Source organism: Misgurnus anguillicaudatus, chromosome 1 (genome assembly GCF_027580225.2).
Source record: "Misgurnus anguillicaudatus chromosome 1, ASM2758022v2, whole genome shotgun sequence".
Classification (NCBI taxonomy): Eukaryota; Metazoa; Chordata; class Actinopteri; order Cypriniformes; family Cobitidae; genus Misgurnus; species Misgurnus anguillicaudatus.
The window spans coordinates 25,348,289-25,362,812 of NC_073337.2; the positions used below are offsets into that span (position 1 = coordinate 25,348,289).

General features: G+C 36.5%; 1 protein-coding gene across 4 annotated transcripts in view; it reads left to right on the forward strand.

The window, feature by feature from the left end:
- prickle1b (prickle homolog 1b) overlaps positions 1-14,524 on the forward strand; it is a 35,920-nt gene that overhangs the window by 5,631 nt on the left and 15,765 nt on the right. The window contains exon 1 of one of the 4 annotated variants that reach the window (XM_073868678.1): positions 12,854-13,026. The exons of the other annotated variants lie outside the window; for them this stretch is intronic. Coding sequence (XP_073724779.1) covers positions 12,991-13,026 — 36 coding nt within the window. The 5' untranslated portion in view covers positions 12,854-12,990. Of the gene's footprint in view, positions 1-12,853; positions 13,027-14,524 lie in introns of those variants that run through there. 4 annotated transcript variants of the gene reach the window in all.

Sequence of the window (14,524 nt, forward strand, 5' to 3'; positions counted from 1 at the left end):
TTGCTGTGGTGTCTCGTCCTGCTTTTATGGTTTTAATCCCGTAAAATTGCTAAATTTCACACAATATGTGTGTGTATAGATGTTTGGACTTATGTTGTCCAAAATACAGTAAAACAGGTTGTTAGGGAGTTCTCGGTACACAAAAGTTTAATAATTGCATTACGGTTTATGTGAAGGTTAGGTTTAAGGGTTGCATCATTATCCTTGTGTAATAACAGTGAAAGTCAATGAAAAGTCCATAATATGGCAAAAACCTGTGTGTGCGTGCACACAATGTACTATGCTGAGAAACTTTAAAGAAGCCCCTAAGGGTCTAAGACATCTGTTTGGGAACTGAGGGTTTTACCTTTCAATAATATACTAGTTGCTCCTCAGAGAGACTTGACTTCATTACACGTTCCACTCCCGTGACCCATTTCTTCTTCTCTACCTAATGAACCGAAATATCTCTATCCGTCTCATTTCCTCCCTTTTGCTTATCTGTGGAAGAAGAACAGTTTCATTGACATATATCTTGCAGTACATCATTAAAAAATATATGTCATGGCTGCGTATATATATATTATGAAATCCATGTCTAGGTCCATCAGCTAGGTCCATCTTCAAAGTGACAAAGGACAACAAAGCAAAAAGCAAATTTTGGGACAAATACATTTTTCAAACCAATGTGAAACACTAACTGCAAAAAATACATTATAACTAAGGGGTTGTTTTACACGACAATGATTTCAACCGCAAACGTTTTTATGCAGTTTGGCTGTGACTTCGTACGCAACTTTGTACGCAACTTTGTACGCAACTTTGTACGCAACTTTGTACGCAACTTTGTACGCAAGGAACTTCGTACGCAAGGAACTTCGTACACAAGGAACTTCGTACGCAAGCAACTTCGTACGCATGCAACATTTTTCAAACCAATGTGAAACGCTAACTTGAAAAACGACATTATAACTAAGGGTTTGTTTACATGACAACAATTTAGACCGTAAAAGTTTTTATGCAGTTTGGCTGTGACTTTGTACGCAACTTTGTACACAACTTTGTACACAACTTTGTACACAACTTTGTACACAACTTTGTACACAACTTCCTACGCAACTTCCTACGCAACTTCCTACGCAACTTTATATGCAACTTTGAACGCAAGCAACTTCGCTCGCAAGCAACTTCGTACGCACGCAACATTTTTCAAACCAATGTGAAACGCTAACTTGAAAAACGACATTATAACTAAGGGTTTGTTTACATGACAACAATTTCGACCGTAAAAGTTTTTATGCAGTTTGGCTGTGACTTTGTACGCAACTTTGTACGCAACTTTGTACACAACTTTGTACACAACTTTGTACACAACTTCCTAAGCAACTTCCTACGCAACTTCCTACGCAACTTTATATGCAACTTTGAACGCAAGCAACTTCGCTCGCAAGCAACTTCGTACGCACGCAACATTTTTCAAACCAATGTGAAACGCTAACTGCAAAAACTACATTATAACTAAGGGGTTGTTTACATGACAACAATTTCGACCGTAAAAGTTTTTATGCAGTTTGGCTGTGACTTTGTACGCAACTTTGTACACAACTTTGTACACAACTTTGTACACAACTTTGTACACAACTTTGTACACAACTTCCTACGCAACTTCCTACGCAACTTCCTACGCAACTTCCTACGCAACTTCCTACGCAATTTTGAACGCAAGCAACTTCGCTCGCAAGCAACTTCGCTGGCAAGCAACTTCGTACGCATGCAACATTTTTCAAACCAAGGTGAAACGCTAACTGCAAAAACTACATTATAACTAAGGGGTTGTTTACATGACAACAATTTCGACCGTAAAAGTTTTTATGCAGTTTGGGTGTTACTTCGTACGCAACTTCATACACAACTTTGTACACAACTTCCTAAGCAACTTCCTAAGCAACTTTATATGCAACTTTGAACGCAAGCAACTTTGCACGCAAGCAACTTCGTTCGTAAGCAACTTCGCTGGCAAGCAACTTCGTACGCATGCAACATTTTTCAAACCAATGTGAAACGCTAACTGCAAAAACTACATTATAACTAAGGGGTTGTTTACATGACAACAATTTCGACCGTAAAAGTTTTTATGCAGTTTGGGTGTTACTTCGTACGCAACTTCATACACAACTTTGTACACAACTTCCTAAGCAACTTCCTAAGCAACTTTATATGCAACTTTGAACGCAAGCAACTTTGCACGCAAGCAACTTCGTTCATAAGCAACTTCGCACGCAAGCAACTTCGTTCGTACGCAACTTTGTTCGTACACAACTTTGTTCATACACAACTTCATATGCAACGTTTTTGATAACAATGCATTGTCGTCTCCGTGTAAACTGGGTAAACGCAAATCGGTGATAAAGGTGACATGCGCATCATGCATCATTTAATGCGATCTATAGTCATACATGAACATAATCAAAACAACAATGGCAAACAACAGGATTGCGAGCTTTTCCAAGAAAGTTTACAATATTTAGTCGTTTTAGGGGGCGCACACACCAAAGCGTTTAAACACGTCGACAATAGGCGCTGCCAGCTTTTTCTTGATGAGTAAAATTACCAAAATAAGTCTAGTTTTTAGACCAAAAATATCAAATTTAAATGATTTTGTGAATAAAACAAGCAAAAAAAATCTGCCAATGGGGTAATCAAAATTTTCTAGAATTTTTCTTGAATTTAGTGTTTAAGAAAAATGTTCAAGATTTTTTGCTTACCCCATTGGGAGATTTATTTTTTGCTGAAAACAAGACAAAAATACTTAGAACATTGTTTCTTGAAAATAATTTTTTGCAGTGTGAGCCAAGCGTTTCACCCAAAGTTGAAAATTTTTCAACTCTCGATGCTCAGCGCAGAAAAACCACAGAGCGCCAGTGCTCAGATCCGTCAAAAACAACCAGCTGCTGGTGTTTTTGAAAAAAAAAAATTCAAATACGCTGACCGCCCGTGTAAATGCTTTGGTGTGCACCCTACCTTATAGTCCAGGGTCATTTGTAGTAACTTATTATTAATTGCTGTGTGATGAATGCGTATGTCTTGTAATGCTTCTTTACAAGGTAACATTGCCATCTACTGGCCTAGCATACCTAATACAGCAGATTTAGGGTCTTTGCAAACGCAGATCTTTTGAATGGCTCTGTCATATGTACGTTAAAACTTTTCAGTTTCTCAATATATCACTGTCGTGTAAACATAGCATAGGTGTACATGTATTCAACTGATGGCAAACAGACCCTTGTGTACAGAAATTCCCTGAGGAGGTAACCATAGCAATCGGTAGACCACTTGAGCACCCTCATTAAAATCGAACATTAAAAAATATAGATACTGCCAATAATTAATATCCGTATTATAGAAGCAAGAAGATTTTTTCACATAAAAACCCATTAAAAGTCACAGTATCATTCATACACACCGCAGCAAAAAACAAAATCAATTTTTTTCGCCATTTAAGGAACAGAATAGCATTAGTTTCGGAGACGGGCCCCTGACACAGAGGCCCATTATGTGAGGATTACTATATCAACTCGAAGTGTTGAATTACACGTCATCGCAGTCACCCCAAAGCTGCGCTCTTCAAAACAGCCTTGCGGTGAAAGTACAGTCGAGTTTGTCATTAACTAAGGTGAGCTTGTCATGTTAGTGGCAATGAATTATGTGAAAAAGAAATGGATTGTGTAACAGGGCGTTGTGTGTGAACATATGTGTGTTTTAAGCCCTAATAACCAATCTGCCCTAGGGGTCTATTGTCATTACCGTTGCATGCAGCCCCCTTCCCCAAACCCCAAGCTTACATTTCCCTGCTGGGAGGGGAGTAATTACCTTCCAAATGGGAATGATGCAAGATAGCATTCAGTGTTGCACGATTTATCAACATAATGACTGAGGTCCGAATTTGGCTCTCTTAATATAGCACATAGGTGGCAGACAAAATGCAGTACCATCTGCAAAATGCTTACTAACCCCTGACTGAATGTGCCAAAAAGTGACTAGATATCGCCAAATACTTCTGCTGTGCCGCAAGTGATGTTAACATTATTAAATACATTTTTTATCAGCACGACAGGATCCACAGCCAAAAAACACAGCTAATGAACTAACAAAACATATCAGCTTCATCGTTTCAACATGTTGCAGTGTACGTTCACTAATAAAAACAAATCACATGTGCTCGTACATCTCCTTGTTAGCCCTGTCTGTTGCGCTTCCTCCGCGTGTCGGCCTGGGAGTCAAATCTCCCTAATAATCACACTCAACGGCATTAGCAGCAGATGTTCTGTGGTCGTTCGGTACAATTGTAATTAGGATACGTGGAGGTAAAGGGTCGTTGTGCATGGTAGATGCCCGCTGGAGTTTGATAAGGGTCGGGCTTGGGTGGTCTTAAACTCTCTACATGAGGCACTATTCAGACCACCTCGAACTACACATGAGTTTGTGGTTGCATGTCTTGTTTCTCGTTAAGAGTAATGAATGCACATATGCACAACATACACATGTACGCACATAAAAAGGTGGTGGTCATTGGAAAAGTCGCCTGGAAGTTATTGAGAAATCGCATGTGCTTTGACATGCACCCAGCATGTGAACCTTCCTGTTCGTTTTGTGTGGCATTGCACAAAAATTGGCTTTGGAGAACATTTTTGGGTTTTGTTTTGTCCATCAACGGATGGGATGATTTTTGCATGAAGGAAATGAAGGATTTTTGCATTGTGACATTATTTTTAATTATTTATTAGGAATTATTTATTTAATTTTCATGTAATGCAAAGACAATTGCAAACAAATGCATCATGTACTCACTTTAACTTTATTACAATAATGGAATCTGCTAAAAGACATTTTTTGGAAAAACAGGAAATTAAAAAAGAAAATAAACTTCCAGATTTCAAAATAATGATAATTTTGAAGAAAATGCATTTATGGCACTAAAATAATGTCTCAAAAGACTTCTTTATGCAAATTATAACTACTTGAAATTTTTTAATTAATATATTTTGTCAAAAATAAACCCCTGTTCTATCTTCTGCAGGCGAGCTCACATCTGTAGAGGTTATTGTGACCTCTCTACTCTTTTAAAGTGGAATGTATCAGTTAACAATATCAAATTAGGCAGGCAGGAGAGGGCAAGGAGGCCTCTAATAAAACAGGACCCATTATGAACTAAATGCATGCACACACGCAGCTGGTCCCTGCGGATGAGAAGCCAAGCTCAGTCCTGACTCTTCAAGTGTTTGCCGCGCGCTGCATATACGTATCTTCATTACTATAATCTTCTCCACATTATACCGTATACCTTTATGACGCAGTCACACCTAAGTCAAATTACAGTACTTTTACAGTCTTAATTACAGTATGTAGCCGCAAACACGAGTTCAGTTCGGGTGTTTAAGACTGTATGGAGGTTTTAAGGAAATAAAACCTTTTAAAACATTTTTGCTAAAATGTTTCAATACATGAATATCTCAGTACAATCTAAAAATGGGTTATTTTCAAGCTAACCTAATTTAGCTATGCTAATTTGTTTCAAAATGTTGGGTTGTTTGAACCCATTGTTGGGTCAAATATAAACATTATAGTTAATTTAACCCAACAGTCTTGTCCCTTTTGACCCAAGTCTGGGTTGAAATAACCCAACATTTTAGCAGTAAAAATATGCTGGGTCATTTTCTACCCATTGTTGGGTCAAAAACAAGACAACGCTAACCTAATTTAGCTATGCTAGGCTGTTTGAACCCATTGTTGGGTCAAATATAAACATTATAGTTAATTTAACCCAACAGTCTTGTCCCTTTTGACCCAAGCCTGGGTTGAAATAACCCAACATTTTTAGCAGTAAAAATATGCTGGGTCATTTTCTACCCATTGTTGGGTCAAAAACAAGACAACGCTAACCTAATTTAGCTATGCTAGGTTGTTTCAAAATGTTGGGTTGTTTGAAAAAACAGTTGTTGGGTCAAATATAAACATTATAGTTAATTTAACCCAACAGTCTTGTCTTTTTTTGACCCAACATTTTTGGCAGTAAAAATATGCTGAGTTATTTTCAACCCATTGTTGGGTCAAAAACAGACAAAGCTAACCTAATTTAGCTATGCTAGGTTGTTTGAACCCATTGTTGGGTCAAATATAAACATTATAGTTAATTTAACCCAACAATCTTGTCCCTTTTGACGCAAGCCTGGGTTGAAATAACCCAACATTTTTAGCAGTAAAAATATGCTGGGTCATTTTCTACCCATTGTTGGATCAAAAACAAGACAACACTAACCTAATTTAGCTATGCTAGGTTGTTTCAAAATGTTGGGTTGTTTGAAAAACCAGTTGTTGGGTCAAATATAAACATTATAGTTAATTTAACCCAACAGTCTTGTCCCTTTTTGACCCAAGCCTGGGTTGAAATAACCCAACATTTTTAGCAGTAAAATTACGCTGGGTTATTTTCAACCCATTGTTGGGTCAAAAACAAGACAACACTAACCTAATTTAGCTATGCTAGGTTGTTTGAACACATTGTTGCGTCAAATTTAAAAAATTTTGAGTTAACTTAACCCAACAGTCTTGTTACTTTTTGACCCAAGCCTTTGTTGAAAGAACCCAACATTTTCAGCAGTAAAAATATGCTGGGTCATTTTCTACCCATTGTTGGGTCAAAAACAAGACAACACTAACCTAATTTAGCTATGCTAGGTTGTTTGAACCCATTGTTTGGTCAAATATAAACATTATAGTTAATTTAACACAACAGTCTTGTCTCTTTTTGACCCAACATTTTTGGCAGTAAAATATGCTGAGTTATTTTCAACCCATTGTTGGGTCAAAAACAGACAAAGCTAACCTAATTTAGCTATGCTAGGTTTTTCAAAATGTTGGGTTGTTTGAAAAACCAGTTGTTGGGTCAAATATAAACATTATAATTAATTTAACCCAACAGTCTTGTCCCTTTTTGACCCAAGCCTGGGTTGAAATAACCCAAAATTTTTAGCAGTAAAAATATGCTGGGTTATTTTCAACCCATTGTTGGGTCAAAAACAGACAAAGCTAACTTAATTTAGCTATGCTAGGTTGTTTCAAAATGTTGAGTTGTTTGAACCCATTGTTGTGTCATATATAAACATTATAGTTAATTTAACACAACAGTCTTGTCTCTTTTTGACCCAACATTTTTGGCAGTAAAAATATGCTGGGTTATTTTCAACCCATCGTTGGGTCAAAAACAGATAACGCTAACCTAATTTATTATTATTATTATAAATATTTATTATGCCAGATTGTTTGAACCCATTGTTGTGTCATATATAAACATTATAGTTAATTTAACACAACAGTCTTGTCTCTTTTTGACCCAACATTTTTGGCAGTAAAAATATGCTGGGTTATTTTCAACACATCGTTGGGTCAAAAACAGACAATGCTAACCTAATTCAGCTATGCTAGGTTGTTTCAAAATGTTGCGTTGTTTGAACCCATTGTTGGGTCAGATATAAACATTTTTGAGTTAATTTAACCCAACGGTCTTGTCCCTTTTTGACCCAAGCCTGGGTTGAAATAACCCAACATTTATACAAGTAAAAATGTGCTGGGTTATTTTAAACCCATCGTTGGGTCAAAAACAGACATAGCTAACCTAATTTAGCTATGCTGGGTTGTTTCAAAATGTTGGGTTGTTTGAAGAACCCACTGTTGGGTCAAATATTAACATTATAGTTAATTTAACACAACAGTCTTGTCTCCTTTTGACCCAACATTTTTAGCAGTAAAAATATGCTGGGTTATTTTCAACCCAGCATTGGGTTAGAAAGGGACGAACAGAACCTAATTTAAACCTAGTTTGAACTCATTGTTGGGTCAAATATAAACATTTTTGAGTTAATTTAACCCAACAGATGGGTTTGTCCCTTTTTATACTCTAAAAATGTTAGGTTATTTCAAACCATGGTTGGGTAAAAAACAATCAAGCCATGTTGGATGAAACAACCCAACAAAGGTTAATTTAAAGCCAACAGCTGGGTTTATTCATATTTTAGGCAACCATGAGTTGAAACTCAAATTTTTTTTACAGTAATATGAGATGAAAATAAAAAGAAAATTTTAGAATTCTCAGACTGTTTTGCAAAAAAATTATGTAACATTGGCTCATAGTGTGACACTGTAGCAAAGGTTCATGTCTAGCTTGTGTAAAAACCTTAAAAGAGCATTTTATCACTCGACGTGTCCCTGCACATAACAGTTTGATGGTAATGCCAGCTAATCTGACCTTTCTTTTACTCGCAAGCTATTCAAGACCGTGATTATAGCGGAACATACAGCCTTTTATTAGGCTTTACAACCCTGCTCCGTTGTGAAGGTGTCTAAAAAACACCCGTTGGCTATTATGCTTTGGCACACATAAGCTCCGTTTTCTTTTATGACCAGATATCTCACACCAACTTGCGTCTTTAACTGTGCTGTGACTTTGAATATTAACACAACAGTGAGAAAAGCGCTCACTAAAGCATTTATCCCTAAAGATTGTTGATGGATGCGGTACTTTCCACGTGTGAGACTTTTAATGTCTGTTTGTAGGACAGTTTCCAGGTGCAAATAGTCAATTCAATTCACATTCAGATTTTGGTAGGGACTTCAGTAGTATTATGGGCTGAGTGTGAATGGATTGATAATGGGTGTGAATTGGAATTTGGTGAATCACAGGGGGAGCGAATGCTTTCTGCATTGTATGGAAAACACAAGTGCCTTTGAAATTTTGTTTAATGTGAACTGCACTATCAGAAAACAAAATGGTCAAAATATGTACCCCACATGTTGCTGTATCTCAGAGGTAAATATTGGTACCAAATGTATACATATCTATATGTACACTGCAAAAATTAACTTGTTTTCAGTACAAATATCTAAAAATTCTTAAATGAAGAAGTATTTTGTTGTTGAGCAAAATAACCTAAAAAAATAAGTCTAGTTTTTAGACAAAAAATATAAAATTTGAGTTAATTTGTGTTTAAAAATGAGCAAAACAATTCTGCCAATGGGGTAAGAAAACTTTTCTTGAATTTTTTAAGAATTAAGTTTTTAAGAAAAATTTTCAAGATTGGCAGATTGTTTTGCTTGTTTTAGGCACAAATTCACTTCAATGTTATGTTTTTTTGGTCTGAAAAGTAGACTTATTTTCTTAGGTCATTTTGCTCATAAAGATGCATCTTAATTTAAGTTATTAATTTAAGAGAATTTTTGGATATTTGTACTGAAAACAAGACAGAAATAGTAAGTAAAAACGTCTTTTTTTGATCGGGTTAGATTATGTCTATTTTATCATATTATGAAAGAGTCACTTTAGTCAGTTTTATTTACATAAAACTTTAATAATCAACATAAATATTAGTAAAATTGAAACCAAAACTGACTGTTTGGTAGGCATAAACTGTAAAAAATGATTTTGTGGCTTAGTAAAAAAAAGTGAGTAAATTCTATTTAAAAAAATGAATTCTTGTTTTTAAACCAAATTTTAGTAAAAATAACACTAGTTTCTAAATGAACATTAGTAAGTAAACAAAATTTTATCATGTACAATTTGTAAGATGGAAATTAAATAAATAATTTTTGGTTAAAACTACTTGAATTATTTTAGTAAATATAACCAATTAGGCAGTGGAATAAAAAGAATAGGCTGTATTTACTTAAAAAATAGTGCATCATTTTTGCATCCACTTTTTTAAGTAAATTTTACTTGGAATTTTAACCATGTAATTGCTTACAAATCCATGTAAAACTTACTTAAAAAAGTGGATGCAAAAATGATGCACTCTATTTTAATTTTGTAGTCAAATATACGTACACTGTAAAAAATCATTGTTGCACTTTTTGAAGTTCAACCAACTTGAATTTACAATTAATTTGAACTTTCTTTACTAGTGAGGAGTTGCTATAAATTATAAAAATAAAGTTGAATTAGCTTAAAGGTGCAGTGTGTTGATTTTAGCGGCATCTAGTGGTGAGGTTGCGAATTGCACCCCTCCATTTCAAACCATTTGGAGAAGCTACAGTAGCCATCACAGGACAAACATGTCATCCTCTGAGTGAAAAACACACTTTTTAGAGCAATTTGTCCATTTGGGCTGCTGTAGAAACTTGATGGCGCAAAATGGCAGCTTCCATGTAAGGGGACCCACGATATATGTAGATAAAAACGGCTAATTTTAAGTTAATAAAACAATACAATTCATTATGTAGCATGTTTATACACCACTGATAATATAGTTATGTAGATTATATTGCATTGTTCTCAAAAGATCCTTTTAAAATTTACACAATGCACCTTTAAGTTATTTCAACCTTATTTTTTATCATGTATAGCAACTCCTCACTAGTCAAAAAATTAATTGTAAATTCAAGTTGATTAAACGTAAAAATGTAGGTGCAACAATGTAGCTGGATATTTACCGCTTGGAATATGCATCTGCTGCATGTGACCTGTCATTTTATATTTGCATTGTCAATTTAAATTTTTTATTTAAGGTCAAGCAACATAAATCTCTAATATATAATAACCATTCAACATTTGGGCTCAATTTAGTGCTTTCTAAAAGTGCCCTTTACACATGCAAAACAACATGATTAAACTGCTCAGCCAGTACAAATATGTCAGAGCGAGTCTGTGTCAGTTTGCAGTCATGCCCTGAAAGTGTATTTGTTAACAGCACAGATGCATCGCACCTCTGTGATCCTACGATCATTCAAATCCAAATCGCAGATCTAAAGACATCAAACCTGCAGCGACTGACAGCAGCTATCAGGCGTGAACTGTCGTGATGTTTGGCGCTGATAGTGTGAATGAGGACACATACGGTGTGAGAGACTCTGATTCAGTCATTATCAAATCAATACAGCGAATTTGCATCCTGCAAGTGCTACGGTAGGAAAACGAGGACGTGAATTACCAAAGCATGAACATGTAGAAAACTTTCTGCACTATGCTCAAAAATCCAAGCATTTTGTTTTCTTCGGTGCAGCTGGATGTTGGTGTCACAATCCATTAATTCAAAGCCTTGTCGGTAACACAGAAGAGAACCAATCTAAACACTATGAGAGATGAGGGTACAGAGGGTACGGGGTGTGCGCGGGGATCAAAGGTCATGGAGAAAAAGCATCATTAGTTAGGTAGCACTGACATGTGAATGCAACAGGACAGCATCCATTCTTAAACACTTGTCAATTGGCGTTGCAATGAGGTGAAATATGCGTTGTCGCATATAATGGCTTGCCAGGGAAGACCGCCCTATATTTTACAATGGGAAGAGGAGGATGTGAACCTTAGGTGTTTCGCAAGTACCTTTCCTTTTTCTTTAAGACAGAGTAGATGTGCTTTGGACTTTGGAAACAGGAAGGGTTGCGCTTCCTCACCCTTTATATAAATCATTTGGGTAGTGTCCGCAACTAGTGCTTTATCTAGACAAACATTGGGAATCATCCAAAGAATTCCTTGGAATTCTACGTTATCCATTCAGCACTACTCCAGGCTACACCTGCTAAGATTTAGGTGCTTGATATTTCTCATAATTCTTTCGAACATGTTCCTGATAAGAAGGTTAACCGAGATGGTTAAGTTGTCCTTCAAAGCCTCCGGCGAAAACCAGAAGAGGAATGAGTTTTGTTTGGCGTTCTCCTCTTGCTATCTTATCTCGCCGTCTAAAACGAGAACTCTCTGATCTAGAACAGTGGTTCCCGGCCCCTTTATCCAAAGACTGCGAACAGTGCACATTTTGGATGCCCCGCTTATCCGAGTTGAATCAGGTGTGTTTGGTTAATACCGTTGGGGGTCCTCCAGGAACAAGAATGGAAACCGGTGATATAGAAGAATAACTTTATGGAAAATTTAGCCATCGTTCTGTCTAGCTATTTCCAATCTGGAATGTGATAGTAGTCTGCATCCGTCTACGACTAAACCAACCCGGAGATTCACGTGGGAAGGGTGCACTTCTCATTCGAAGCTTCACCACTGGATGACGCTTTAAAATCCCAAACGTACCAAACGCAAAAAATAACCAACATGTAGGCTATAATCTGTTTAGGTTAAGTCCATGCATCACTGGTTTCTCCTTTGTGAGATTATCCAGAATCAACACAATGGGGTCATTGTATTCAGTTGAAGTATAGAGGTGAGAGATGGCCATTGGGGCATTTGGACACTGTCAACACACCGAGTCCTCTCTTAAGGAATGGGGGGTGACATTGGAGCTTATGTAAATGATTTAGATGTTGTAAAAACTGGCTAAATATACACAGCTTGATTTCAATTGCAAATGCACAGGTATCAAGTTTGAAACAAACTGAGATCGATGTAGACAAAGTCAATACATTGGTCGCATCCAACATAAACAGGCTGATATGGTCACAATGTATATATACACTAAACAAAGTATTATCGATATAACACCCTATACTGCTTACTTGCAATGTATTTAATGAGTTTAAAAGCAATGACATCACGGCTTCACTACGGTACGGTTGCATACCATATTTGTTTTATTTAGTCATGTTAACACATATATTTCCCAAGCACCCTTTGTACTGAAATAACAGGAACTCAGACCTTCGATGCAACTTATGAAACCGAAATCCCAATACGCGCCATACAAACTCCTCCAGGATGTACTTGACTTTGAATGAAAGGGACAGAGAGTTGGGATGTGGACGGCTCTCTCGGGAAGAATGCCGACGAGGGGTTGTTTTGGGATGGGGGTGGATGGCGTTTGAAGTGCCGGGGGAAGGGCTTGAGCGTAAAGGGGGCCGGCCCGAGGGGAGTCCCCCCTTACTATGGGGAGTCATGCCACTTGGCACACACACAGATGCATTCATTTGACTGTGTTTAGAAACACAAGAAGCGTGTTTGTGGGGAATTCAGTCATATCTGGAGTTGATTTCACTGCGGACATGCATGCAAGACCCTGTCACGTTCGCTAGCACTATTACTGGATGCATTTTACTCAATGCAGGATGCATTACACAGAGGTAAGATGCTTCTTATAACCAGATCAAGTCTGAACTGGTCTCACATTGTAAATATGAAACCAGAGAGTTGTTTGACTTCTTACATTTGCAGTGTGTGATAAATATCTGATGACAGACAGAAAGCAGCAGTTAAAATTACAGGACTCGAGCGTGTGGTGAAGAGTTACGGCATCAGGGTAAGGTTGAAAAATAGGTGTTAGAGAGGAAACGTGTGTGCTATATCGAAACTTTTTGCACCTTATATATTAAATATATCAGGTTTGCATTGCATTAGCAGTGGAAAAGTCATGGGTTCAATTGCATGCATCGTAAAAGCATCTGCCAAGTGCACAAATGAAAACTTTAAGGGGCACTGATATATATCTTAACGTATATCAGTACATCATTGTTTTGTCTCGAGATGCACACCACGGTTGTTTTTTGTAAGGTTTGTTTGTAAAAACTACTTATATGACTAAGGCCTAGCGCTGGATTAATCTAAATCCTGTCTGGGAGCTGCCCCTAAATGCTGCAGAGATTGATTCATTTTGGTGTAGCTCAGCCATCAAGGGCAAAGCCAAGAGTACACATCCAAGGCAATAAGCATCTGAGCATAAAAAATGATGGGAATTCATGGAAAATCCATAGGAATATATGGGAATTGTGGCACACGGGTGAATATGAGTATGATGTCGTGGACGCTAATGGGTGATTCTCACGAAAACCAGATTTAGAAGGTGTCCAGCATCAGATTTTTTTTTTTTTAAAAAGCCCTTGAAGCCAATTTTTTTTTGCACATATAAGATTAAGGTACTATAACCTTTATTTTTAGAGAATTTAAAAAAGATTTCCTGAAGAATTATTTACATTTTTTAGATGATCATTATCAAAAATTATCATTACCGCAACATGATATTACATTAAATATATGCATTTACAAACTCATGTTCCGGTAATGAGAACTAAAAAGTTGACAACAAAATTTCTACTTTTACCTGGTAGCCATCTTGAGTGTCACAGTCAATTATGTCCCTCCAACAATTTTTTTTTGTTGAAAATGTTAGTTCCTTGAGGGCTTAAACAATGATTTAAAATTTGTTGCGGAGGATGAGAAAATTTTTCTTGGACACATTTATATTCGTTATTATTGTCTCTACATTTACCAATGATCACGAAATACATCATGTTTCTGTACTGTAAATGTTTATAGTATAACATGCACTGAAGATTTTATTTTTTAGATTTTTTAATTATAAATATTTCCATGTCAAATAACCCAAATCCAGTCATGGGCACGTTGCGGTAATGAAAAATTTCCCCTTAAATGTGGAAAAAACAACAAAATTGGTTTGTATGATGTCATTTGAATCATGTGCAAAATAGTACATGAAGAGATGTTTGTAACTGTATACTTCTTATTTTGATAGCATTTACTTTTTTAATCAAAATGTTTCATGACACCTCAAAAATCTAATTTCGCAAGAATAACCATAATGTTTGTGATACAGCTTTACCCAAA